Below are 25,902 nucleotides of genomic sequence, written 5' to 3' on the forward strand. Positions count from 1 at the left end.
TGGGGTGAGGCTGGTCTTATCCACTGGCCTTACGGAGTAGATTGGAAAGTAACTGGAAAGGCCGATCCCTGCGATCGGCCTCCAAGAAATAAAATCGAGTTGTTTTTGTTGTCCCTGTTATATTGTTATAATGATCGCAAAGAGGCCTGCTCGAGCAGCCGGCCATGTGATTGTAAGAAAATATGTATTAATGCAACGAACAAGTCGGCCGATCCCTGCGATCGGCCAAATCATTCTGCTTCATATTCTTTGTTTATTTGCAGTATCGACTTGATGGATGAAGGGAAGCTAGGATACGGGTTTACATCTGCTAACGAGCTGGAAGAAGTCGATATTGGTCCTGGGGATAAGCCACGGCCAACATTTATCAGCAAGCAGTCAAAGGGCAGGCACTGGCTGACCTCGTTGCAGAAAGGACTAGCTCAGACATATCGGCGCTTTCCATCCGCGCATGGGCAATGTTTTTTGATGGGTCGGTCTGTGGAGATCGTTCTGGCATAGGTATCTTGCTCGTCTCGCCTCGGGGGGCAACATATTCCTTTTCAATCAGATTGCCAACACCTTGTACCAATAATATAGCCGAGTATGAAGCAGTGCACAAAGGTATGGAGTTACTTCTTGAAGCTGGAGCAGAAGCAGTAGAAGTTTTTGGGGATTCAAAGCTGGTCATCTCTCAGCTCATGGAGACATACCGATGTGAGAGCGAGTTGTTGTTTCCCTTGTGGAGACAATGCCGGGAGCTAATGACCCAGTTCAGATATATAAACTTCTACTGGATACCAAGGGTGCAAAATTCTGAGGCCAATGATCTTGCCCGGATGGCTTCCGGTTACAAGGACACGGCGGATGGAGCTAATTTTCCAATAAACCTACTGGATCAGGGGGATTGGAGAGCCAATATCTTCAATTACTTGAAGGATCCGGCTCGGGGGGCACCTAAGAAGATACGCTACAGAGCCATGAAGTACGTCCTGATAGGGCACGACTTGTTCTACAGGACTCTGGAAGGATTACTGCTTAAGTGCTTAGGGCCGATTGAATCCAATCGGTTTCTACATGAAGTCCATGAAGGAACGTGTGGTACTCATCAATCAGCCCACAAGATGAAGTGGTTGATCAGGCGCTCGGGATATTATTGGACTGATATGCTGGAAGATTGCTTCAAGTATTATAAAGGATGCCAGGCCTGTCAGAGGTTTGGAAAAATACAAATAGTACCAGCATCAGCAATGAACCCTATCATCAAACCTTGGCCATTCAGGGGCTGGGGCATGGACATGATCGGTAAGATTAATCCTCCATCGAGTAAGGGCCATCAATTTATTTTGGCCATCACAGATTATTTTACCAAATGGGTAGAGGCTGTTCCTATGAAGTCAGTAACATCGAGGGACGTCATCAATTTCGTCAAAGAACACGTTATTCATAGGTTTGGGATTCCTCAGATCATTACAACGGATGGAGGGTCGGTGTTTATATCTGATGAATTCAAAAAGTTCGCTGCCGACATGGGGATTAAATTGATCAGGTCGTCTCCATACTATGCCCAAGCAAATGGACAAGCCGAAGCGTCCAATCAGAGCTTGATCAAGCTGATCAAAAGGAAGATTGATGAATATCCACGGCGTTGGCATGAAGTATTATCGGAAGCGTTATGGGCTTATCGCATTTCATGCCATGGTGCAATAAAAACTTCACCATATCATTTAGTATATGGGCAGGAGGCCATATTGCCATGGGAAATTACGGCCGATTCAAGATGGATCGAGTTTCAGAATGAGTTAACTGCTGAAGAATATGCAGCACTAATGAGCGACAATGTGGAAGACATTACAGAACTTAGGCTTTGGTCGCTGGAAAAGATCAAAGAAAATAAGGCCAAGGTAGCCCGCGCGTACAACAAGAAGGTTAAACCGAAGGAATTTCAAGTTGGGGATTTAGAGTGGAAAGCGGTGCTACCATTGGGGACTAAGGATGCGGCATATGGTAAATGTTCTCCGAATTGGCATGGGCCTTATAGAGTTGATCAAGCTCTGCCAGGGAATGCATACATGCTCGAAGAATTGGATGGCATGAAATTTCCGGTGGCTGTCAATGGTCAGCATCTCAAGAAATATTTCCCGAGCATGTGGGAAGATGAGTAATGAAGCCAATGTAAGGCATCAGGCTGTGGATTAACCCAATTAGGGTATTTATGAGGGAAGCCGATGTGATACATCGGGCTACAAGTGGATATAGTCGAGTACTTTGTGACACCTCAAGTTTGCCTAATCGGTATCTCGTGGTATACTAGACTGCAGGTTAGCATCTATCGAGTACTTTGGAAGCCGGTGCAGTACATCAGGCTGTAAGATGGGATGAGATAAGCAAGTCAGATCCGTAAAGAAAGAAGCAGCGCCAGTCTGTGCATAGGGCTGAAGTTTGAACAGCCGATGTTAAACCATCGACTTTAGGAGCAATAATCGGGCCTTGCAAATCCTAGGTCTCGATAGAAGCAGAGAGGATGATTGCAGATGTCTCTTGATCTTAAAAGAACAGGTTCGACTTCTTTGCAGGATCTTCGGGGTTCTCATATTTTTTGGCCTGATTGGGGATCGAGATTTAACAGCTGGCAAAGAAGTCGACTGCGGAGTACTCTTGTTATTAACAAGATCATTTGAAGGGTACTCGAGTTCTTGGGATTTCCTTATCCAGAATAAAGAAAGTTTGAGATTGGATATAGCAATTCAAGAAAAGAGGCCGATGCGATGCCATCGGACTTTAAAAAAATGGATTTCTAGACACTGGATCACTGAAACAAAAGGATTCATTTACAAGAAATTATGGCAAAAGAAGCCGATCTACCGGCTATGCGCACGATGGAGGAAGACCCTATGAACTACCACCAGTAAGTCCCTAAGATCTTGCGGCGTTTGTACGGGGGGACGCACTGGTGTCATCACCACTGCTGCCATCATTGCTGCCGGTGCTGTTGCCGTCGCCGCCATCATCGCTGGCATCCCCGGTGTCTTCTGAAGTCGACGATCTGCCACGCAAGAATCCTCCTGCTACTGAGTCGTCGTCGGTGGAAGTCTCCTTGGCATCTTCTTCTGAGAAAGAGAGGAGGTCATCATCCTAGGAATCTTCATCGTCGTCTTCGTCCAGGTTCCCATGAAGGAGAATCTGGAGGTCTTCATCGTCGGTCAAGGGCTCATCATCCTCTGATCAAGTGTTGTAGTCCCACTCCTCTGCGTCCCAATACAGAGGAGCATGAGCTTCATACGAAGCTATTGGATTGAACTCCGGTGTCGCCTCTCTGGAGGTGTTGGAGTCAGGAGAAGTGATGGAGATTATGGAAGAAGACGAAGGCGAATTGGAGGAAACAGAGGAAAGAGAAACCATTGTCAAGGGATGCAGAGTGTGCTGATGCGACTAATGCACGGGGGAAGAAGATGGGTAGAAACAAATCCGCCGATAACAGTTTATAAAGGCAGAGATGGAAGGTGAAGTGGTGTTATCGCGATTCCTGAGGAAGAAGTTGAAAGGTCGCGTCCGACAGCATTGGAAGGCGGCGCGCGCGTATAGGCCTTGGAAGTCGAAGGGCCGCATCTAATGGCATGGAAGCGGTATGAGCATGCACAAGTCCAAGAAGTCGAGGAGGCAATGGTTTCAGAATTATCATTGCCAAAACTAGGGGGGCATGTGTTATCGCCATAATTTGACTGGGCCAAGGGATGGGCCGAAAGCAACATGGGCTGAAAGAAATCATCGTAATGGTCTGCCAATCGGCCTCTGTGCGAACGTGTCAAGGGTCAGGGTGGCCGTGTATCTAAGGATAGTTTAAAAATAGTAAGTTAAAGATTGTGTTGTAATCAGCTAGGGTTAGTTAGAAAAGATCAAGTCTCCGGACTATAAATATGTATCGTGAGATTCAATAAAGGAAGAATCAATCATTGACAACAAACTCTCGGCGCTTCGCCACCCCTTCCTCAAGGGCTTTTCCAGGTAATCGTCATGCTGCTCCGATCATGTTCCACATGGTCGGAGCAGTGTTGCTTTTATCTGTTTATCATTGTGTTTCTCGTACTGAAGCGTTTTTTGATGGCGAGCAACACTAGTTATCTTAAACGATTATAACGCTGTATTGGTTTTGAATAGTAAATCCATGTTTTGCTTGCTGCTCGTAATCGTTTAGCTCCTCTTGTACGCGATCTCGGGTGCAAGGGCAGCGCCTTGTTCTGTTATCGTTTAGTAGATCTAATCTGTTATGGTAGTTCTTTGTGTTACAAGGAATTGGTTTAATATCTGTATGATTAGGCCCTTCAAACGGGTTGAATGTTCCGGCTGCATGTTTGGTGCCTCATGGTAACCTCACAAGGGATTGTTCCGGGAATTGACTTGTTAAGTTGGTTTTTAAGCCTCTTTTTGGGTTAGCATGTTGTTATCTTTCATGTTCGTTAGGCTTAACCATGCATAGGATGTTCCGGTCATATAGTGAGAGCTCTTACCGTTGCAGATTGGATTGGCTTGGCAATTACAGAACATGCTTTTATTCTCCTATCGGATTCATATTAAGTGTTCATACGTTTAGTAGATCCGATCTATTAAATGTAGCAATCGGCTTCTTTCAGCCGATTCTGAAAGGCACCTGAAGGTCCAATCTAGTACAATGATTCCATCGGCTTCTTTGGCTGATCTGGGTCGTTGTCAGAGCCGATCACGGCTCGGACTAATGTTTAATTCGGCTGTGTACGTAGGAAAATAGCTGACGAATGGTTTCTACACCTTCCTGATCAGGTATAGGTCAGGTGGCACGCCTAGCACTTCACCAAGCCAGGGCGTGTGCCGGACTTCTAGGCCGTTGACCGAGGGACCGGGGCCCACCAGCAGTCCCGGAAGCCTCCCGGCTCCTCGTGTTGCCTGTCGCTGCTCGCCGGTGGGTTTTGACCGACAACAAAAATATATTTTAAATTTTTTTAAGTATTATTTGAGATACATTACTGTCGGTGTTTTACTGGCTGCCCACCGAAGGGTATACCCAAGGTGGAAAATTTAGGTGAGGAGACACCGAGATCAGGAACTTGAAGGTGCAAGGAACACAAGATTTAGACAGGTTCGGGCTGCGCGGTGCGTAATACCTACATCCTGTATGGTGGTTTGTATTCCCTTGGGTGTTGATGTTATGTTTTGAATGGGTCCCTGCCCCCCTTATATATCCAGGAGGTCAGGGTTACATGGATCTAGTCAATACTAGCCAAAGAATCATACCCGGATATAATTCGGGTAGTTTCCTTCTGTACCGACTAGCTTTATCTCCTACTCAAACGAGTAGAAAACAACGTAAATAAGAGATAAGACGGGCTTTATCTCTTAACCCTATTTAAACTACGTTATGTACACAGCCCCGTAGCCTCGGGTATGATAAGCCCCCGAGCTCTTCGTAGCTGAGTACTGCAGGCTTCTCGAGTACCCTCGAAGCAGTCTTCGGCTTCTCTTGAAGCTCTATCTTGAAGTTCTTCTTCGAGTACTTTCTTGGCTGCATCGAAGCTATGAGGTGCTATGCCCCGAATTACTTCTTTAGTATGGTGTGCGATTGAAAAATCGCACTCCATATGGAGTAGCCCCCGAGCCTCAGGTTGAATCGGAGAATCAAACTGAGGGTTGCATTAATCTTGAATCTTCCTTACTTACTTTTCAAATAAATTCAAAAAAATAAGTAGTCGATGCCACATATCCTGCAGCCCCCGAGCCTTGAGTCCAAATCTCTCAGGTTTGGAAATAAGGATCCCAAAGTCGTGGCATGCAGTGAAATAATGTCCCCATGAAAAATAACTGGTGTGATGGTACAAATCATGGAAGTTAGATCTGGAATTCGAAAAACCCCTTTTTTCAGGACAATTAACCCTAAAAAATGATTAAACAAATATTTTATCTAAACAATCCACCAAATGACCCCTCAGCTTCCGAATATTCCCTGAAATGACTCTTCAACTTCGAAACAGTAAAACTGTATCCAGCCGCTGATTATTTAACCCCACGGTAACACCAAGTAAAAACTGTGCTTCCAATCTGCAATCCACCAAGAACTTTCCAAATCCCTCAAATAGAGCCGCATTCTGCCCTCTCCCTCTTGGAGAGCCCCAATCCAACCAAATCTTCCCACCCCTTTCCCTGCAGCCCCCGAGCAACTCGTGGCGAGCAGATCTGGAAATTGCGCCCAAGAGATCTGAGAAGGATGGGAAGAAGAAGGAGGCGCAGCCGCCAGCCAGGGAGTGGACTCACAGTAAGTTCTCCATCAACGATCTCAATAAACTTGTTTCCGAGGGATTGCTCCAAGACAAGAGTCTTGTCAACTGGCGTCCCTCTTTTCGCGAACCTTTCCCCATGGAAAATATAGATGAAATCGTCATATTTTACCATTTTGCCAAACGGGGTCTGGCCCTCCCCTCTTGCTCTTTTTTCCGTGGGCTTCTTTATTTCTACGGGCTTGAACTCCATCAACTCAAGCTGAATTCTATTTGCCATATCGCAATCTACATCCATTTCTGTGAAGCCTTCCTCGGAATCAAATGCCATTGGGATCTTTTCCGCTTCCTTTTTCGGGTAAAACCACAACCCACATCCAAAAATCTATCCATTGTAGGAGGCGCCGGCATCCAGCTTAGACAGCAAGCTGGCGATAGGTACCTCTCCTGTAAATTCCCCTCCAACATTCCTGGATGGAAGAACCACTAGTTCTACATCGGAAAACATGCTCCTGAAAAATTCCTGAAAAATTCCTGAAAAATTCGGCAAACCACCAGTCGCGAGGCCAGAGTGGAACACCGAGCTCCCCAGAGTAGACCTGGACCAAGTTGATGAGTTGCTAGCCATCATAGCAGCTCACAAAGAAATAGGGGTGACCGGAGCATCCGTAATGTTCTCTTTCTTCAAGTGCCGGATCCAGCCACCCCAACAACGCCATACCTTAGGCTTTGAGTACATAGGCGCTAAAGATTCCTCTCGGATGTGCGCAGAAGAACTGTCTGATGACGCCGCACTCATCCGGGTCAGGCGAGTGCTGCTGGATGTGGACGCGGTTCCCTACATCCCGCAGCTATTTTCGGCACAAAATCCTCCAAAACCGGTAAGTATTCGACTACTTTGTGTTGAAAACTAGTTCTGTTCTGCCACTGCTAACTGAAAATCTTCTGTAGGGACACACAGAGTTGTACCGGAGCTACCCTCCGCAAACCGACATCCCTCAACCGGAGCACCTTCTCCCCAGTGCCGCAGCTGAAGTGAAGAGAGCTCGAGCAGCCGAGGCACTGCCGGGCAGTGAGATCATGGAAAGCGGGAGCCCCCTAGCAGAAAGGGAGGCCGAAGGGGAGGCGAGAAGGGACAACTCCCCCGGACCATCCGTGGAGTTGACCGAAACTCTGCCTTTGGTCCTGCAGGGTCGTCGAGTTGTGCGCAAATGGAAAGCACAAGTAGTCGAGTCCTCCAGGTATGAATTTCCTGCCTTGTCATATATCGGTATTATTGCACGCTGACATTATCCTTTTGCAGTCCACCTGCTTCTCCTCCCGAGCCCGAACGCCAAGAGGTGGGAATGGATCGATCAGCTTCTGCGACAGGATCGGTTACCATTGCCGTGGCGGGGACCGTGCCACCAGCTGATGTGACCCCACCGCCAGCAACGAGTACCGTGGTTGAGACGCCGGAGGCTCTGAGAGTGAAGAAGGCTATCATGAAGAAGTCTTCGCTGTAAGTATAGATATTTGCTTGCACAATAAACATCCTGTTCATCTCAACTTGTGCAATAACATCACAGCGCTTCCTTAGGTCTGCAAGTGAGATAAGGCGCAAGTCGAAACCTGCCGTAGCTGCCCCAGCCCCTGAGCCACCAGCCTCAGAGGAGCCCACGCCCAAGAAGCCAGCCCCGAGGCGGACACAACGCTACCCGACCTGCCACCCCCCAAGCCCCAACAAGCCGAAGCCAGGGCTGGTGGTGAGGAACAAGTCGAGGCCACTGAAGCCGCTCCTATGGATGGCACAAGTAAGTGACTGACCACCCACGGCTAGCGGCTTAGACCATAGACATTATGTACTGAATGCATCTTGACTTGCAGGTGCCCAACAGCCATCCACTGAAGAAGCCGCAGGGACCTCAAGGAGCCCTGGAGAACTCCTAATGGCCGGACGCGGATACCAGAACATCATCACCACAGATCTGGTGGATGATCCAATGCTGATGGACGACAACATAAAAACCTTCAAGAAGGCCTCCAAAGAGTTGTACGATTTTATCCTGGTAAGACATGATTACTCTTCTGCCAGTATACGTTGCCGAGTTGCTTGTCTTAATCTCCCCCCTTATGCAAAATTGGATCAAGCACTCACAAAAGAAGACTGAAAAGCTGAAAGCGGTCGTGAGTGGCCACCAGGAGCTAGCTGCCAAGGACAAACGCATATCCGAAGAGCTGACGAAGAACATCTATCTTCGGAGAGAACTTGACAAGCTGAAGCAAGAGCGGACTCGAGAGACGTGGCTCCTCAAGAACAATCTGCGCAATCTCGAGGAACAACTCAAGGAACAAAAGAAGGCATACCAAGGCAAGCCCTTACTTCCCTTGAGTACTTCCACTTAACAATTTATCTTAGATTCTGAAAATATCTTCACCGCAGAATATGCTATATCGCCGTACAAATGACGTCGAGAAGCTGCAGAAGGTAATCGCCGACACTGAACAACAGTTCGCCGATTGCCTTCGGCAGATCAAGACACTAGGCGAGGAGAAGGAGCAGCGGCTAAAAGAGGTGGAGGACCTCAGGGGAGCCGCCAAGAAGCTGGTGGACATCGTGGACCTGCAAGAAGATGGCAAAGCAGGCGAGCGGCCCTTGCTGGAGCAACTTCTCGGAGCGCCGCAGAAGGTCGTCAAGTTCATCACCGAAGCTCCGGTCGCGTGTGTTAGCCACGCTCTTTCTTTTGTAAAATCCTTTTGGCCGGAGGCTCGACTAGATGCATTTGCGCAGGGTGTGGCTGCGGAGTGTTCCGAAGAACAATTCAACTGTACCTCCATGAAACCCAACCTGTAGCAAAACAAATAGTAAAAAGTGTACTGCAGGATTGATGTAAAAACAAGTACTCATTTCCTTGTATATATATTCGTATTTGATGTCTCTACTTGCATGTGCCTTTATCGAATTGTCATCCAGATTTAAAGGCTAAGTAGTAGACACTACCCCGGGTGCAGCGACCCTGGAAGTAGTCGTAGGAGCTCCGGGTAGGAACCCATGCAACAAGTTAGATATAATCCGATCGAGCAGGTCTAACCAGTTAGGAAAGAATGCGAGCATCGTCGCGAGACTGCCGTGCTTATGGCAAGAAAAATGAAACTACCCCGAGTGCAACGACTCTAGGCGTAGCCGAAATAGCTCCTCGTGTGAGCCCGTCCAACAAGTTAGGTGTAACCTGAGCGAGCAGGTCTAACCTGTTAGGAAAGAACGCGAGCATCATCGTGTGACTGCCGTGCTTTTGGCAAGAAATCGAAATTACCCTGAGTGCAACGACTCTGGGCGTAGTCGACATAGCTCCTCGTGTGAGCCCGTCCAACAAGTTAGGTGTAACCCGAGCGAGCAGGTCTAACCTGTTAGAAAAGAACGCGAGCATCATCGCATGACTGCCGTGCTTTTGGCAAGAAATCAAAATTACCCCGAGTGCAACGACTCTGGGTGTAGTCGACATAGCTCCTTATGCGAGCCCATCCAACAAGTTAGGCATAAACCAATCGAACGGATCGAACTTGTTGGGAAAAATGCGATCATCGTCGCAAGCGACCATCAAAGGTCACGACGAAAGTCGATTCATATAAAGCATGAATATGGCCGTAGCCTCTGCCAAAACTTATAACATGAAGTCGATAAAACATGAACGTGGCCGGAGCCTTCGTCTGTTAACAAAAAAATTTACATTCCGAATTTTGTGACATGTAGCCTCCAAATTGATTCGGAAGAAAAAGGCCGCCTAGGCATCCGGAGAACAGCTATCCCCGCACGCTTCCTCATGGGTAGAACTTATGCAGGTTTTGAATATTCCAAGAATTCGGGACATCTTGGCCCTCGGGGTATTGTAGTCGATACGACTCCGGTCTTGTAAACTGCTTGACAACAAACGGGCCTTCCCACCTTTAGTTGAGCTTGTGTAAGTCAGACTCGTCTTGGATGCGGCGTAGGACTAGATCACCTATATTGAACGACCGTTCCCTCACATTGTGATCATGATATCGCCGGATCCCCTGCAGGTATTGAGCTGACTGAACAAGAGCGGTGCAGCGAGCCTCTTTGACAGAATCGAGCTCTAACTGCCTTGCTTCATCTGCCTCGCCTTCATTGTACATTTCAACCCTTGGGGATTTCCACATGATGTCGGCCGGCAAGATAGATTCAGAGCCGTAGATGAGGAAGAATGGTGTTTGTCTTGTGGCTTTGGACGGCTGAGTCCGGAGCCCGCAGATAACATGTGGCAACTCGTGTATCCACTTTCCTCCTTTCTTGCTGTTTTCATCATAGAGTCTTTTCTTGAGGCCATCAATTATCATGTCGTTCGCCCTCTCGACTTGACCATTGTCCCTTGGGTGTGCGACAGAGACATATTTAACCTCGATGCACGTATTTTCACAGAACTCCCAGAACTGGTTGGCCGTGAAGTTTGATCCCAGGTCCGTGATGATGGTATTCGGGAAGCGGAAGTGATGCAAGATATCAGAGATGAAATCAACAACTCGATCTGGTGTGAGCTTGGCTATCGGCTTGTACTCGATCCACTGGGTAAACTTATCGATAGCCACAATACATGGGTGAAACCGTCTGGCGCCGTTGTGAAGGGCCTAATCATATCAAGGCTCTAGCAAGCAAACAGCCAGGATGGCGGTATGGTGATGAGACTGTGAGCTGGGATGTGAGATTGCTTGCCAAAGAATTGGCAGTTTTGGCATCTCCGCACAAGATTCTCAGCATCGGACACTGCGGTGGGCCACCAGAAACCAGCTCTGTATGCTTTCCCCACCAGCGTTCGTGAAGCTGCATGGTTGCCGCAAACGCCCTCATGTATTTCCCGCAATATGTCGTAGCCATCTTCTTTCGTGATGCACTTCATGAGGGCACCTGATCGAGCGCCACGCCGGTAAAGCTTGTTGTCAACTAGGACGAACCCCTTACTTCTGCGCATGACACGAGCTGCCCCTGCGCTTCTTGTGTCTATCCCTACTGGTAGTCTGTGATCCCGGATGAAATCGATATAAGCCTCTCTCCAGTCCTCTCCCAGCATCATGACCTCCCGATCAGGCTGTTGAAGGCCCGCATCGGTGGTTACATGAGGTGATGACTTGATGGATGGCTGCTTTAACTCCTGGACGAAGACTCCCGCTAGAACTGTGCACGAGTAGACCCTAACTTGGACAGTATGTCTGCGCCAACATTATGCTCCCGTACCACATGATGAACATCCGGGCCAGAAAATTTATTTTCTAGCTTGCGCACTTCTTGTACATAAGCGTCCATCGTCTCCTTGTTGCAGTCCCACTCTTTGTTGACTTGCTGAACGACTAGAAGTGAATCACCATATATAAGAAGTCGCTTGATGCCTAGTGATATCGCCAAACATAGCCCGTGAAGGAGTGCTTCATACTCGGCTTCATTATTGGATACCTCCCAAAGGATCTGGAGGACATACTTCTATTGTTCACCTCTTGGAGAAATAAATAGAACTCCAGCATCGCTGCCATCGAGCTTAAGAGACCCATCGAAGTACATGGTCCAGTACTCTGGCTTGTCGACTGGAGTTGGAATTTGATTCTCCCTCCACTCAGCCATAAAATCGACTAAAGCTTGAGACTTGATTGCAGTGTGTGGCTTGAAGTCGATAGACAAAGCCCCCAGTTCCACTGCCCACTTTGACATACGCCCCGTGGCATCTTGATTATAGAGAATATCCGCCAACGAAAAATCCGTAATCACAGTGATCTTGTATTCGTCGAAGTAATGGCGCAACTTTCTTGATGTAATCAGAATTGCATATAAAAGTTTCTGAACTGCCGGGTATCGTACGTTGGATTCGGAGAGTACCTCGCTGATGAAGTACACAGGCCTTTGCACCCCAAATGCATGGCCTTCCTCGCTGCACTCGACTATGATAGAACTGCTGACAACATAAGTTGTTGCCGCAATGTAGAGTAGTAGATCTTGTCCCGGCAATGGTGCTGTAAGGACTGGAGGAGACTGAAGGTGATGCTTCAGGTCATGCAAGGTTCGCTCGGCCTCCTCCGTCCACTGGAACTTGTCTTGGCGCTTCAGGAGTTTGAACAAGGGTAGTGCTCTCTCCCCGAGCCGAGATATGAACCTGTTCAGGGCTGCCATACAGCCTGTTAGCTTCTGCACATCTTTGATTGTGGCCGAAGCACCCATATCAGTGATGGCCAAAATCTTCACAGGGTTGGCTTCAATTCCCCAGTTGCTGATGATGAACCCGAGCAATTTCCCTGATGGTACTCCGAAAACGCATTTAGTTGGGTTGAGTTTCCACCAAAACCTGCATAGCCTGCTGAACGTCTCTTCCAAGTCTGTAATTAGGCCGTTGGGATTCCTGGTCTTGATGACCACGTCATCCACGTAGGCCTCAACGTTCCGATGTAGCTGATCGGCAAAGCACATCTGAATCGCGTGTTGATAGGTTGCTTCTGCATTCTTCAACCCGAAAGACATAGTTTTGTAGGCGTACGTCCCAAACGGAGTGATGAACGCAGTTTTGATTTGATCTTCCTCCTTGAGTGCAATCTGGTGATACCCTGAATAACAATCAAGGAAGCAGAGGAGTACACAACCCGCCGTCGAGTCGACGACTTGATCAATGCGCGGTAGCCCGAAGTGATCCCTTGGGCAATCCTTGTTGAGATCGGTGTAGTCAACACACATTCTCCATTCATTATTCTTTTTTCTTTACAAGGATGGGATTAGCTACCCACTCTAGATGAATTACTTCTTTAATGAAGCCAGCCGCGAGAAGTTTAACTATTTCTCGTTTAATTGCTTCACACTTGTTGTGAGCAAATCTTTGAAGGCGTTGCTTCTTGGGCACAGCCTGTGGGTGTACATTCAGACTATGCTCGATCAGTTCCCTGGGCACCCCTGGCATATCTGCTGGTTTCCACGCGAAAATGTCTCGGGTAGCCCGAAGGAAACTGACGAGCGCGAGTTCCTATTTCTCATCTAAGCCCGCGCCGATGACGGCGGCCTTAGATGAGTCACCCTTCTGGAGCTGGATCGACTTGAGGGCCACGTCACCAGTCAACTGGATGCTAGACTTGCTAGCCTTTCTTGGAGGGATCTCCAGCCCAGCTTGGGAGAGCGGTTGCGCGGCCGCGAGTACTTCCCCTGTAGCATCTGGCACACATGTAGTCGAAGCATATTGGATCACCTCCAGGTTGCAATCATATGACTTCTTCAAGTTGCCTCGGAGAGTGAGTACTCCACTTTATCCTGTCATCTTAAGAAGCAGATAAATATAATGCGGCACCGCCATGAATTTGGCGAGTGCCGGACGGCCCAGTATGGCATGATAAGAAGATTCGAAGTTAGCAACTTCGAATTTAATGAACTCGGTGCGGTAGTTCTCCCTCATGCCGAAGGTGACTGGAAGAACCACCATGCCAAGTGGGTGCGCCACATTACCTGGGACAATGCCGTAGAAAGGAGATTTGCTTGGAACCAGCATATCTGTGAAGTCTAGATCCATCTTTCTCAAAGTGCTGGTGAAGATGAGGTTGAGACCACTCCTACCGTCGATGAGCACCTTGGTGAGCCTGACTTCTGCCACCATCGGATCCAGGACCAGGGGGAACTTACCGGGCTCCGAAAAGCTTGTCCACTGATCATCGCGGGAGAATGAGATGGGCACCTCTGACCAGCGGAGTGGTCGTGGTGCCGCCGGCTCGACGGTCATGATCTCCCGAAGAAGCAGTTTTTGTTCCCGCCTGGAACCGAAGTCTCCATCTCCCCCGAAGATGACGTTGACGGTCTTTGAAGCATCCTGGAACTTCATATTGCGCCCTTGGTCCTCTTGGTCATCATCTTCGGGTTCTTTGTCCACTGGCTTCTTGTTCTTCTTGCCACCACCGACATTGCTGAATGTCCTCCGGAGATGGTAGCAATCGATTACCGCGTGATTGGCACCTGGATGCCATGGGCATTTCTTCTGCAGGATTTTCTCGAACTCCTCCTGCGTCGTCGACTTCTTGCCTCGCGAGGAACAATCCACAGCCGCGATGAGATCATCTGGTTTGTGTTTTCGGGATGGACCCGAATAGTCCTGCTGGCTCTTGTTGTTGAAGTTGTCATGAGGACACCTCAGATTACTATCATTGCGCCTCGGGAACCGCTCCCACATCTTCTCTTCCTGCTCGGACCAGTCGTGCATCATGTCATGAAGCCCCGCAACAGTTTTCGGTCTGTTCCGCCCGAAGTCTCTATAGATGCCTGGGTTAGTGATGCCTTTGTAGAAGCAGTCGATGATGTCCTCCTCTAGGATATTCGCAATAATGGTGCAGACATCGAAGAAACAGCATGTATAGGACCGTAAAAGCTCATTACGTTCCTGTTTACATTGGGCAAGATCGTGACGAGTATCTGCACGAGCGATCGCCCCATGGAAGTTGTCGATGAAGACCTTCTTGAACCGCTCTCAGGAGTCGATCGAGTTGTTGATGAGGCTCTCCAACCACGTGAGCGGCGCAGGGTCCAAAGCCATCGGGAAGTAGATGACCTTGGTGATGTTGGAGCCCCCTGCGACTTCAATGGTGGTGGAGTAGCAACGTAGCCATTGCTGAGGAGCTTGCTTGCTATCATACTTGGTGATGCCGATCGGCTTGAAGCCCTCAGGGTACTTGTAACTGCTGAACCGTGCGGAGAAAGCTGGGAAACGGTCGCTGCAGTCAGTACCTTCTGTCTCGACTTCTTCGCGCACTTTACGCCTGGAATCGATCATGGACCGTGCATCGCGGCCTTCATTGATGCGCTGGCGCAGATCTTATGGAGGAGGCCGATGATTGGCCTGTCGCGGGTTACCTCCTGGAGGTAGCTGCTGCCTCCCGCCAGGGGCCTGACTCCCATGAGCGTTATCGTTGTTGCTGCGCTGAGGTCGAGGATGGCCGCCTGCCGTTCGGCTGTGAGCCTGGCTTCGGCTCTCGCCCACGCGCTCCTCCCTGAGGGTAGATGCCGGGTTTTGCTGATCAAGCTGAATCAAGGCCCTCTGCATGTAACGAAGTGCTTGACGCATGTTCGGATCGTTACTGCGCTCGAGTATGGCCGTAACCCTAGCGATGTTGGCCACCGGAGTCCTGAAGCCCCGCTCGCTTATGGCAGCGAATTCGGCGTCAAGCTCGCGATGCATGGATCGCATGTGCTCATTGACCCTCCTTCGGCGAGCTACGCGAGCTCTGTTCTGGGTCCTCCGTGCCTCATGATCGGCGTCATTCTCGTCGCCGGTGTTGGCTGTGGCCTCATCTTTAGATATCGCATAAAATTCAATGATGGGCAAGTTGCCATCATCCTCACCTTCTTCCGTCATCAGCACCTAGCGTGAGATGAGCTCGTCAGAGCTCGCGTCGACTAGCTCGATCGACTCCTCCACTACGGTGGCTAACGGCCTGCCCTTTTGAAAAGGCAAAGGCTCGAGGTGTGCCACAAGTCGGTCTTCGGCCTCGTGTAGATCAGAAAGTTTCATGCCCTTCCAATGTACGAAACGCCCCTCCGGAGTGGAGGTGATCATCAGACCGTTGGCACCAAAACAACCCGAAGCCCCCCGATGAGCGGTGGCTTCGGGCTTTCCGTGTTGGAGTAGAGAGTCCAAGTCCTTCTCCAATGTGGAGAGGACTCGGAGATGTTGGCCTCCTGAAGATCAGTGGCCAAATCACGCAGACCGAGTCGTGATCAGCTACGCGAGTCCTTAGATTGAAACAAGTCCAACCCAAGGAAAGTTGTTGCAGCGCCGGATGAAGTCGCGCCGGAAGCAAACTCCTCCTCGATCCTCGTAGCGGACCCATGAATTGACAAATCGTCAAGATCATGAACGAACTTGTCGAGGTCGCTTTGAGAACCCGCCGCGGGGGTTTTTGGCTTCATGTCGACGAGGAATCAACGAAAACTGCCCGCACCATCTGCGACGCAGACCCACGAACCAAAAACAAATGTTGTACCCTAGGAAGGTACTGACCTGGTGAACCGGAAAGATACCATCGAGTTCGCCGGTGGATCTTCGATGCGCTCCCCTACCTAGCACGCCAGCTGTCGGTGTTTTACTGGCTGCCCACCGAAGGGTATACCCAAGGTGGTAAATTTAGGTGAGGAGACACCAAGATCAGGAACTCGAAGGTGCAAGGAACACAAGATTTAGATAGGTTCGGGCCGCGAGGTGCGTAATACCCTACGTCCTGTATGGTGGTTTTATTCTCTTGGGTATTGATGTTGTGTTTTGAATGGGTCCCTGCCCCCCTATATATTCGAGAGGTCAGGGTTACATGGATCTAGTCAATACTAGCCAAGGAATCGTACCCGGATATAACTCTGGTAGTTTCCTTCTATACCGACTAGCTTTATCTCCTACTCAAACGAGTAGAAAACAATATAAATAAGAGATAAGACGGGCTTTATCTCTTAACCATGTTTAAACTACGTTATGTACAGAGCCCCGTAGCCCCGGATCTGACAATTACTTTCAATAAACTCACATAAATTTATTTAAACCAGTAAGTGAGTTAGAAAATTATTGAAACTTCTACGGTGCCACCTATATGCAGTATTATACATATAAAAAATTAGTTGGTGTACATAAAATAGTTATTTTTATATGTTAATTTATAATGGTGCAATAAAAAAAAGACGCTAAACGGACCGGAAAATTAGATAGAGCCGTTTTCCGCCAGGGCCCTACTTCTCCCGACAGTCCATTCGGATCCAAATTTTGATGATCCGTAGACGCATAAATAGCCAGCCAAATGAAACCCTAGGTCCGCGGCGATTCTCCCGTCTCCTCAGATCCGCCAACACCCTAGCTCCTCCTCTCCCCGTCGTCCTTCTCCAGAGACACCCGGTTGCCCGCTTCCCGTGCCTGCTACTCCGACTCGCAAGCTCCTCCGCGCCCTGCTCCTCGCGGCCCGCCCCCTGCTCCTCAGCCTTCCTGTGCCCGCGCCACGCGCTCTGCTCCTCCGACTCCCAGCCACGCGTGGCGGCCAGCACCAGGCCATGAGGGTCTGGTGCCGCGGCGGCGCCAGGTGAGGGCGGCCGCGCCTTGGGCGAGCTCCGCCTGCAGGCTGGGCGCGGCGCTGGAGGTTGCGTCCTCATCCTCCTCACATCGAGCGGCCGGCCGCATTTCCGCCACCAACGCCGCCCGCTGCTCCTTCTCCAATCCAGCGGCGGGAAGTGATCCAGGGGCTCCAGGCCTGCTGCTTGCGGTGACCCCATTCCTCTGTGTGTGTGTGTGTGTCTCTCTCTCTCTCTCTCTCTCTCTCTCTCTCTCTACACCAATGCCCTGACCTTCTGCATCCCTGCCGTGGTGCTCCTCCCAGGGCGTCGGGTCTCGGGGGCGCTGGGTTTTCTATGGCCAGATGCCGCCTCCGTCGGGCACGCCGGTGCCTACGCGGGAGTGGTGCCACCTGCTCGTCTCCCTCCTTCGTCCACGTCGCCGGAGACTACGCCATCGAGCCTGCGTGAGTCGTTCCTGGAGACTATGCCATCAGGCCGGAAATGCTGGGGTTCTCCCTTGCCAACGGGAACTCCTTCAGGTCCTATCCTCCTCCTTTCTGTGCCCCAACTGTTTGCTGAAATGCCTTGCTAGGATAGAAAGGATATTATTTTGCAGATCAGTACACTAACTAAAGAGTAATGTACATTATTTTTTAAGATTCATTCAAGAAAAATGAACTTGTGATCTGCACTGAAAGAATGATTTATCATATGGATTTATATTCTTTCAGGTACTCTGTGCCTCCCAGTTGTTATTCCCGGGCAAGAGCTTGAGTTTCCATGCTATATTCCAGATCTGATTGTTTTTTATCCTTGTATGTCAACTCTAAATGTCTATTGCATGAAAGCATGATTCCTTGAGAAGCTGTCATTGTAGTAGCTTAATCTCGGTGTGCATCCTTGTGACTTGCGAGCTTCCAGAATGATAACATGTTTCCGCACTGAAGTAGTATTTGAAGAATAGGTAGCTTTTTATTCTTCTTTTATTGCAGCATTGTGTTTTGTACACAGTGCTAGATGCTTGTCTAGGCCTTTGTCAAACACAAATGTTACATGTTACATTTATCTGCAGCTTCTTTGTTTTATTATCTGCATATTCAGTTGTCTCATGGATATGCATTGGTAAGGTTCCATGGGAGTACCTTTGCCTTTTCAGACTAGGATACAATGTAAGAGTTTCAGTATGAGTGTATGTGCAACATTTTTGCAAATTGTTGAGTGCTCGATGACATGAAACCACAAGTTTGTCTATTGATTTCATACAATTTACTAGTCTGCCTTATGCTAAGTTTGAACTTGGCTTCCTTTATTACTTGTTCAAAATCCACAGAGGCAAAAAGAGAAATGATTGACTAATACCACTAGCCTAAGTTTTTTTTAAGTTAAAGCAGGAGCACTGCAATTCATTTAAAGCAGGAGTTGCAATTCTGTTCATGCAATGTTCTTCTGTTCCCTGTTATTAGTATAGCTTGCCTTGTGCTCCCTGTTACTAGTATTTAATTCCTTAAGAGATTGCTCGTACCCGCCATCTTAAAGATTTCTCCGTTCCTTATTGTTCTGCACGGCAACAAGTTGCATATTCTTACTAGATTCAAGCTCCTGTGATAAATACTGATATTACATTTGTTCTCTTAATTTCAGAAAAAACTGGAGAATTAGATCTGAACTAAAGCTCTTGCTGGATGAAAACTTGTACGTGATGTGTTGGAAGAAAGACTTTGTATTTGATGTAATACTAGATGAAAAGTTATTGTATTTGATGTCACACATCAAATGAGATCCATGGGCTGGAATTGTAATCATGAAATGGGCTGAAAAACTTATTAAACTTGGTGGGCCAGAATTTTTTATGGTCTGTACATCTAGTGGGCTGGAAATGTGGTGACATCGTCATCCACATAGGCAGCCATGTTGTCGTCCACGTAGGCAGCCACGTTGTCGTCCATGTAGGCAGCCACAAAGCCACACTGTCGTCCATGTAGGTAGTCATGTCATCATCCACGTAAGCAGCCACATCATCATCCACATAAGCAACCATGTCATTATCCACTAGGTAGCGATCCATGATGTTTATTTTCTTCACTAAAACTGGGCTTTTGTTGGGCTTGGGCTGGGCTGCGGGGGCTTTTGAATATTTTATGATGGTTTCAAAACGTCATGGATTAAGCTAATCTGTGATGATTTTATTAAAAATGGTGGAATTTGTGACGCTCAATACATAACGAAATTTGAGATCGTCATAAATACTGTTTTATGACTGTTTTTCAATGATCTATGATGAAATTTAACCATCATGGATTAACATATTTTTTTAGTGTATCCAACGATGTAATTGGTTTTGCAAGAACCCAACTGTCGGTACATACAGACAGGGGTACTTCCTGCTAGGGTGTCCAGACTCTTAGCGTATCACCATGCGTGACCTCTCCCACGTCTCCTGGGTGACGTGGCATACGTCTCAGGCCTGACAGCTGGGACCATGGTCCCCGGACCCTCCCTGAGCTCTCTGAGGACCAGGACCTCCGCGTGCCATGGAAGGCAAGGGAGCTCTCGGGTAGCCCCCGCGGACCCGGACTCCCCAGAGAGGTCCGGGGCCGCCACGTGTGATGGCCGGACCATCACGGGCCTGACCGCTCCAACCGGCCTTGGGGGCCCGGACCCCCCTCCCTCCAAGGAAGGGTCCGGTGCCGCCACGTGCCGCCCCTGCGGAGGGAGCGGGGCTGGCCCTGCCACGTGCGTGTGGCAGGAGGCCCTTCCCGGGTCTCTAGCGGGGCTGGCCCTGCCACGTGCGTGTGGCAGGAGGCCCTTCCCGGGTCTCTAGCCCACCTACCAGCATTTAATGCAGTAGCTGGGCCGGGCGCGCCCAAGTCAAAAAGTGTGGCCTGCCCCTGACACGCGGGCAGGTAGGCTGACACCACGGTAAGCCCGCCCGTTTCCAAGGCGGCGCGTCGTATCACCGTTACAGTGCACCAGCGGCGTGCAGTCCCGTCACAGCGCCGCGCGCGGTATAATGATGGGCTGTGATAGGAGAGCCGAGGCGTGCGCTGCAACAGTGCGTGCGGAGGCAACGGCGCGGCGGGTCAGCGCTACTCCTTCGCCTGATAGGTTCTCACCCAACAGTGGCAGCACAGCACCACTGTTGGGTAACACTAACAGTGGTCACTGTGTCTGCAGGGCGGCACACGACAGTATCCGGGTTGTGGATACGCACGAAATCTTCCCAACTGAGAAGGCTGCGACAAGGGGCTGGAGAAGGAGATCTCCATATCACATAGAGTAGGTCCCTGTTCGCCGGACCCACCTGTCGGGGTCCCGCATAGTGTGAGCACCTCCCTTGAACTATAAAAGGGAGAGTGTACTCGTTAGAAAGATTCAGAGAAGTTCCAGGTTGCACACACACAAGCTTATGCTGCTTTCCATTCAGGCTCACGCACCCAATACAACACCAAAGTGGACGTAGGGTATTACGCTCCGGCGGCCCGAACCACTCTAAATCTTCGTGTTCTTCCTGCGTTCATCTATCCACCGATCGAGCGCTCCTAAGTCTCCTCCAAACCCATCCTTAACTAGGATTAGGCGGGTGCTTTCCGCCACCCGGCTGGAGAATTCCTCCGACATTTGGCACGCCAGGTAGGGGACTTAGGTTTGGTTTGCGCTCGGTCGACCTTCACGACCTCAATTGCGCAGGAAGATGGTCACAACGACCTCCTGTTGGGCGAGGAGGTGGCGTCCACGACGCCTCATGTTTCCCATCGTCCAACATCCAGGGTGGCGCGAGCAGGTCCGCAACACGCTGCGGCGCGGGCCTCAGTGGCCCAATCGGTGCCCGCATCGAATGGGCCGCTCATGGCAGCCAGGGAGTTGCTCCGCAATCCCCCTAGTGAGGCGGCCTCGCCCGACGCCCAGAGCGAATGGCGTGACGACGTCGACCGCCTCCTCAACCTGGCACAGGCTTCCCCATGTTCAGCGGGGGGGTCTGCCTCTAGGCAACGCCGTCGTCAGGGCGGCGCAAACGGATCTGTGCACTCGCCGTCAGTGAGGAGTGCACGAACCGAAGACCTCCGGATGGAGCTCAACCGCAGACGTGCGGGAGAGGATGCCCGTGTCTCCATCGAGCGGGCGCGTGGTCGCCGGCTCAGTATCGAGGGTCGCAACCTCGATGCCGAACTCGCTGCGGTGGTTCTGGCCCCGCAGGGACCTGTCCAGGCACCGGTGTCCGGGGTGGGCTGCGCCGCGCTCGCAGACCACCTTCATGCGGTTGCCTGGCCGTCTAAGTTTTGGCCACACCTGCCGGAGAAGTACGACGGGTCTTCCAACCCGTCGGAATTCTTGCAGGTCTACATCACCGCCATCACAGCGGCTGGAGGTAACGACGCCGTCATGGCGAGTTACTTCCACGTAGCCTTGACCAGGCCAGCCCGAACCTGGCTCATGAACCTTACTCCGGGATCTATCCGATCCTGGGGGGAGCTGTGCGCATAGTTCACGGCAAACTTTGCCAGTGCGTACCAGCAGCACGGCATGGAGGCCCACCTCCATGCAGTGAGGCAGCAACCCGGAGAAACCCTCCAGGCCTTCATCTCCCGTTTCACCAAGGTACGTGGAATGATTCCGCGTATCTCCGACGCGTCCATTATCACGGCTTTCCGATAGGGGGTCCGTGATGAGAAGATGCTGGAGAAGCTGGCGACCCACCAGGTGGAAACCATCACCACCTTGTTCGCCTTGGCGGACAAATGCGCCAGGGCAGCGGAGGGCCGTGCATGGCACTCCGCAACCCTGTCAGGTCCCGCTCAGACAAGTGGGTCCAGTGTCGCTGCCCCTGGCAGCGGCAAGAAAAAGAACAAGAAGACCCGTGGCTTTGACAAGTCACGGATCGGGGGACCGGCCGTTGCTGCGGCAACGACCGGGGGCCAAAACCCCCGTGGCAAGCGCCCGCGGCAACAGCGCACTGACCCCGGGTCTTGCCCTGTTCACCCTGGGGCTCGCCACAGCGCCACCGAGTGCCACGAGATCCAGAAGCTCACGGAGCGCCTCAGTAAGAGGCATGACCAAGCCTCAAGGGAAGGCACCTCCCCTCCGTGGCGGTCCGGCAAGGAGAAGGTCTCCGACGCTGATGCGGCCGCCGCAGAGAGGGAGTTGGGGTACCAAACCCTCAACAAATACCTCAAGGGTCTCTTCCACCAGTCTGACTCCGAGTCTGGTGGAGACGAGCGCTGCAAGAAGCTGTACGTGATGTACGGCGGCAGCTCGGAGCTCGTCTCTCGGCGGGACGTCAAGACCCTCCGCCGAGAGGTCCTCTCGGTGAAGCCGGCGACGCCGAAGGCGGCGTCGCACCAACGATGGAAGAATACCACCATCTTCTTCAGGCCGTCGGACTGCCCCGAGAATATGGCGGGCGCTGGTGTGCTGCCGCTTGTCACGGCACCCACCATCTCCAACGTCCGCCTCCACCACGTGCTGATTGACGGAGGCGCAGGCCTCAGTGTCATCAGCTATGCAGCGTTCAAGCACCTGCAGATCCCGGAGTCCAAGCTGACTCCCTCGCGCCCATTCTCCGGAGTTGGCCCGGACCCGGTGTACCCGGTAGGGACCATCACCCTACCGGTTACATTTGGGACGGAGGACAACTTCCACACCAAGAACGTACAGTTCGAGGTTGCGGAGGTTAACCTCCCATTCAACGCCATCATTGGCAGACCGGCCCTGTACCGGTTCATGGCCATTGCCTATTACGGGTATTTGGTCCTGAAGATGCCTTCTTCGGTAGGCGCCCTCACCGTTCAGAGCGACCGGGCCGCTGCCGTCATAGCGGTCGAGAAGTTCCATGCGCTGGCAACAGGGCTCGCCCCTGCAGCTGGCGCCCAGGGGTCCGACCCCTCCACCTCGCGCGCCAAGGCCCTGGCCAAGGCACCCAAGGTCCGTCCATCTGACACGGACGATGTACCCGTAAAGACCGTCCAGGTCGGAGCGGAGAGCTCCCAGACCACCCGCATTGGTGGGAATCTGGGAGAGAAATAGAAAAGCGCGCTCATCGCCTTCCTCCGGGCAAATGTCGACGTGTTCGCCTTGGAACCGTCACAGATGCCCGGGATCCCTAGGGAGGTGATTGAGCACCATCTGAAGATCCACCCAGACGCCAGGCCGGTCCGGCAGAAGCCACGCAAGCAGTCCATCGAGCGGCAAAACTTCATCCGTGAAGAGGTCTGCAAGCTGCTACAGGCTGGCTTCATTGAGGAGGTCTACCACCCAGTGTGGTTGGCCAACCCAGTCGTGGTCCCGAAGGCAAACGGGAAGCTTCGGATGTGCATCGACTACACCAATCTTAATAAGGCATGTCCAAAAGACCCTTATCCACTCCCACGTATAGACCAAATTGTAGACTCCACCTCCGGGTGTGATTTGCTGTCCTTCATAGATGCCTATTCTAGTTTTCATCAGATCAAAATGGCAGAGGATGATAGGAAGCATACATCTTTTGTAACAGTGGATGGTCTTTATTGTTATATAGTAATGCCTTACGGATTGCTTAATGCTCTACCCACCTTTGCTCGTGCAATGAACATCACTTTAGGTGATTTGGTTAGAGAAATAGTTGAGGTGTATGTTGATGACATCGTTGTCAAGACTAAAGAATCAAATTCCCTCCTAGAAAATTTAGCTCAAGTCTTCGACAAGCTGCGAGCAATCTCCACCAAGCTTAACCCCGAAAAATGCATCTTCGGCGTGTCGGCGGGAAAGCTCCTTGGTTTCCTGGTCTCCCACCGGGGGATCGAGGGTAACCCGGATAAGGTCCGGGCGATCGAGGCAATGAGACCCCCTGCGCACCTCAAGGATGTCCACAGGTTGACGGGGTCCCTTGCAACCCTCAGCCGCTTCATCTCGAGGCTGGCGGAGAGGGCACTTCCCTTTTTCAAGTTGATGAGGGGGTCCGGTCCATTTGCATGGACTGAAGAGGCAGAGCGTGCCTTCCAGGAGATGAAGCAGTATCTCACCTCCTTGCCGGTCCTGGTCGCACCAGACCTAGGTGAGACTCTGTTTCTTTATCTTGCAGCGACGGCCGAAGTTGTAAGTGCAATCAAGCTCTTTGTGGGTTTTGGCGTTGATGACCACCTAATTAGGGAACTAATGAGATTTATCAAGATGATATGCAGGGAATTTAAAAAGGAGGAGGATGTACCGGTTGGAGGATCCCCCAAATCGATATGATGGCTATCTTGACTCATGAAGGCTTAATTTATTTTATATTTTGAATATTGAGTTTAAGAAAAGCCGTACTATAAAGAGGGATCCAAGAACAACTGTCCAACTGTTGAACCAAATGCTCAAATCCTGAAAACCACATCCTCATACTCAACCAAAACAGCCAGCAAAATTTCACATCCAGCAGAGTTGTTTTGATGGGTGCGGCAGTGCCGCACCTTGATGCGGCAGTGGTGCACTTAATGTACCGTTGGAACCAGAGGGGTATAAATTCCCCAACAGTAACAGACCACGCCAGCCAGCTCTCCAACATTCATATTCGTGTAAATCCCTGTGATGTAAAAATGTGCTGGTGATTGTATCTCTGGACTCACCTTCGTGTGAGGTAACCTTATTTGATCCTGTGTATCGGTGGTTTATCGGGACGTTACCCGACAGGCCAAGGGATTATACCGTTTGAAGCACGTTGGAGCCCTCGGAAGTGGACTCGCGTACTTGAGCCGGTATAATTCAGGTTGGTTCTGCCACAACCTCCTGCCTCCCGACGAGCCCACGTGCCACTCACTACCTCGCCGCCACCCTACCGACCTTGTGCTGTCTTGCTCCGCGTCCTCCACGTCGCATTGCTCCTGCCTGAGCTCCACCGCGGCTGCCACGCGCGCCGCCGACGTCAGCTCCTGTTTGCGCACGGGCACCTCCTCTTCTGGACCCTGAGCTCTTCCTTTAGCTTCCCTAGTACACGCCCTAGCTGTTGCACATTGTTTTTCCCCTCAATTTTCTCTGCCCCAATCGCCATTGCTCACCGGACATCCGCCGCGACCCCGGCTCACCTTCGGCAGCCCCCATCACCGCTCCCCATCCTCGATCCGAAGTGCGATCAGCACCCCCACGACCCACCGCAGCTCACCATGTGATCCAATCCCAATTTCCTCCACCCGAATCGCCAGACCGCAGCGCCGGCGAGCCTTCTTCCTCCGCAGCCGCTCGGCCTCCCGTCGACCCATCGATACAGGGCCTCTCCACCCCGATCAATAGCACCATCAGCACCACATCAACCCCCTGAAGCGATCCCGCCCCTCCTTCACCGCCCTCCATCGCTCTAGCCTGCAGAACGCCGGCCGCCATTACCGCCGGTGAGAACCAGAGCTCCATCCCGCCGTCGATCACCCCTCTCCGACCTGTCTCTGTCCAAATCGAGTTGGGGGAAAGCATCCCTGCACTCCCCTGGTGCTTACGCGCGCCTCGTTCTCCCATGTTCGCCGGCCCCTCGCCGGGAACGACGACGCCCCGACGCGGCCGCCGCCATTGCTCGTCGCCGGCCGTGCTCCGCTACTGCCCTTCTAGCACATCACCCCGCATCATGTTCAGTAGCCTCTGTAGGTCATGTGGCACCGATCCCTCCCCACCCCGAACCTCGCCGCCGGCGAGAACGCTAGAGACAGGAAC

The 25,902-nt window shown here is 51.1% G+C and overlaps 1 protein-coding gene across 1 annotated transcript in view; it reads left to right on the forward strand.

The window, feature by feature from the left end:
• Window positions 1–19,114, forward strand: part of LOC112900496 (homeobox protein unc-4 homolog) — a 36,330-nt gene extending 17,216 nt beyond the window's left edge. Inside the window, exons 2-5 of the mRNA XM_025969356.1 lie at window positions 17,064–17,478; window positions 17,577–17,792; window positions 17,985–18,068; window positions 18,895–19,114. Coding sequence (XP_025825141.1) covers window positions 17,064–17,478; window positions 17,577–17,792; window positions 17,985–18,068; window positions 18,895–18,896 — 717 coding nt within the window. The 3' untranslated portion in view covers window positions 18,897–19,114. The remainder of the gene's footprint in view (window positions 1–17,063; window positions 17,479–17,576; window positions 17,793–17,984; window positions 18,069–18,894) is intronic.
• Window positions 19,115–25,902: the final 6,788 nt, after the last annotated feature.

The sequence above is a fragment of the Panicum hallii genome, chromosome 7, assembly GCF_002211085.1.
Source record: "Panicum hallii strain FIL2 chromosome 7, PHallii_v3.1, whole genome shotgun sequence".
Taxonomy (NCBI): Eukaryota; Viridiplantae; Streptophyta; class Magnoliopsida; order Poales; family Poaceae; genus Panicum; species Panicum hallii.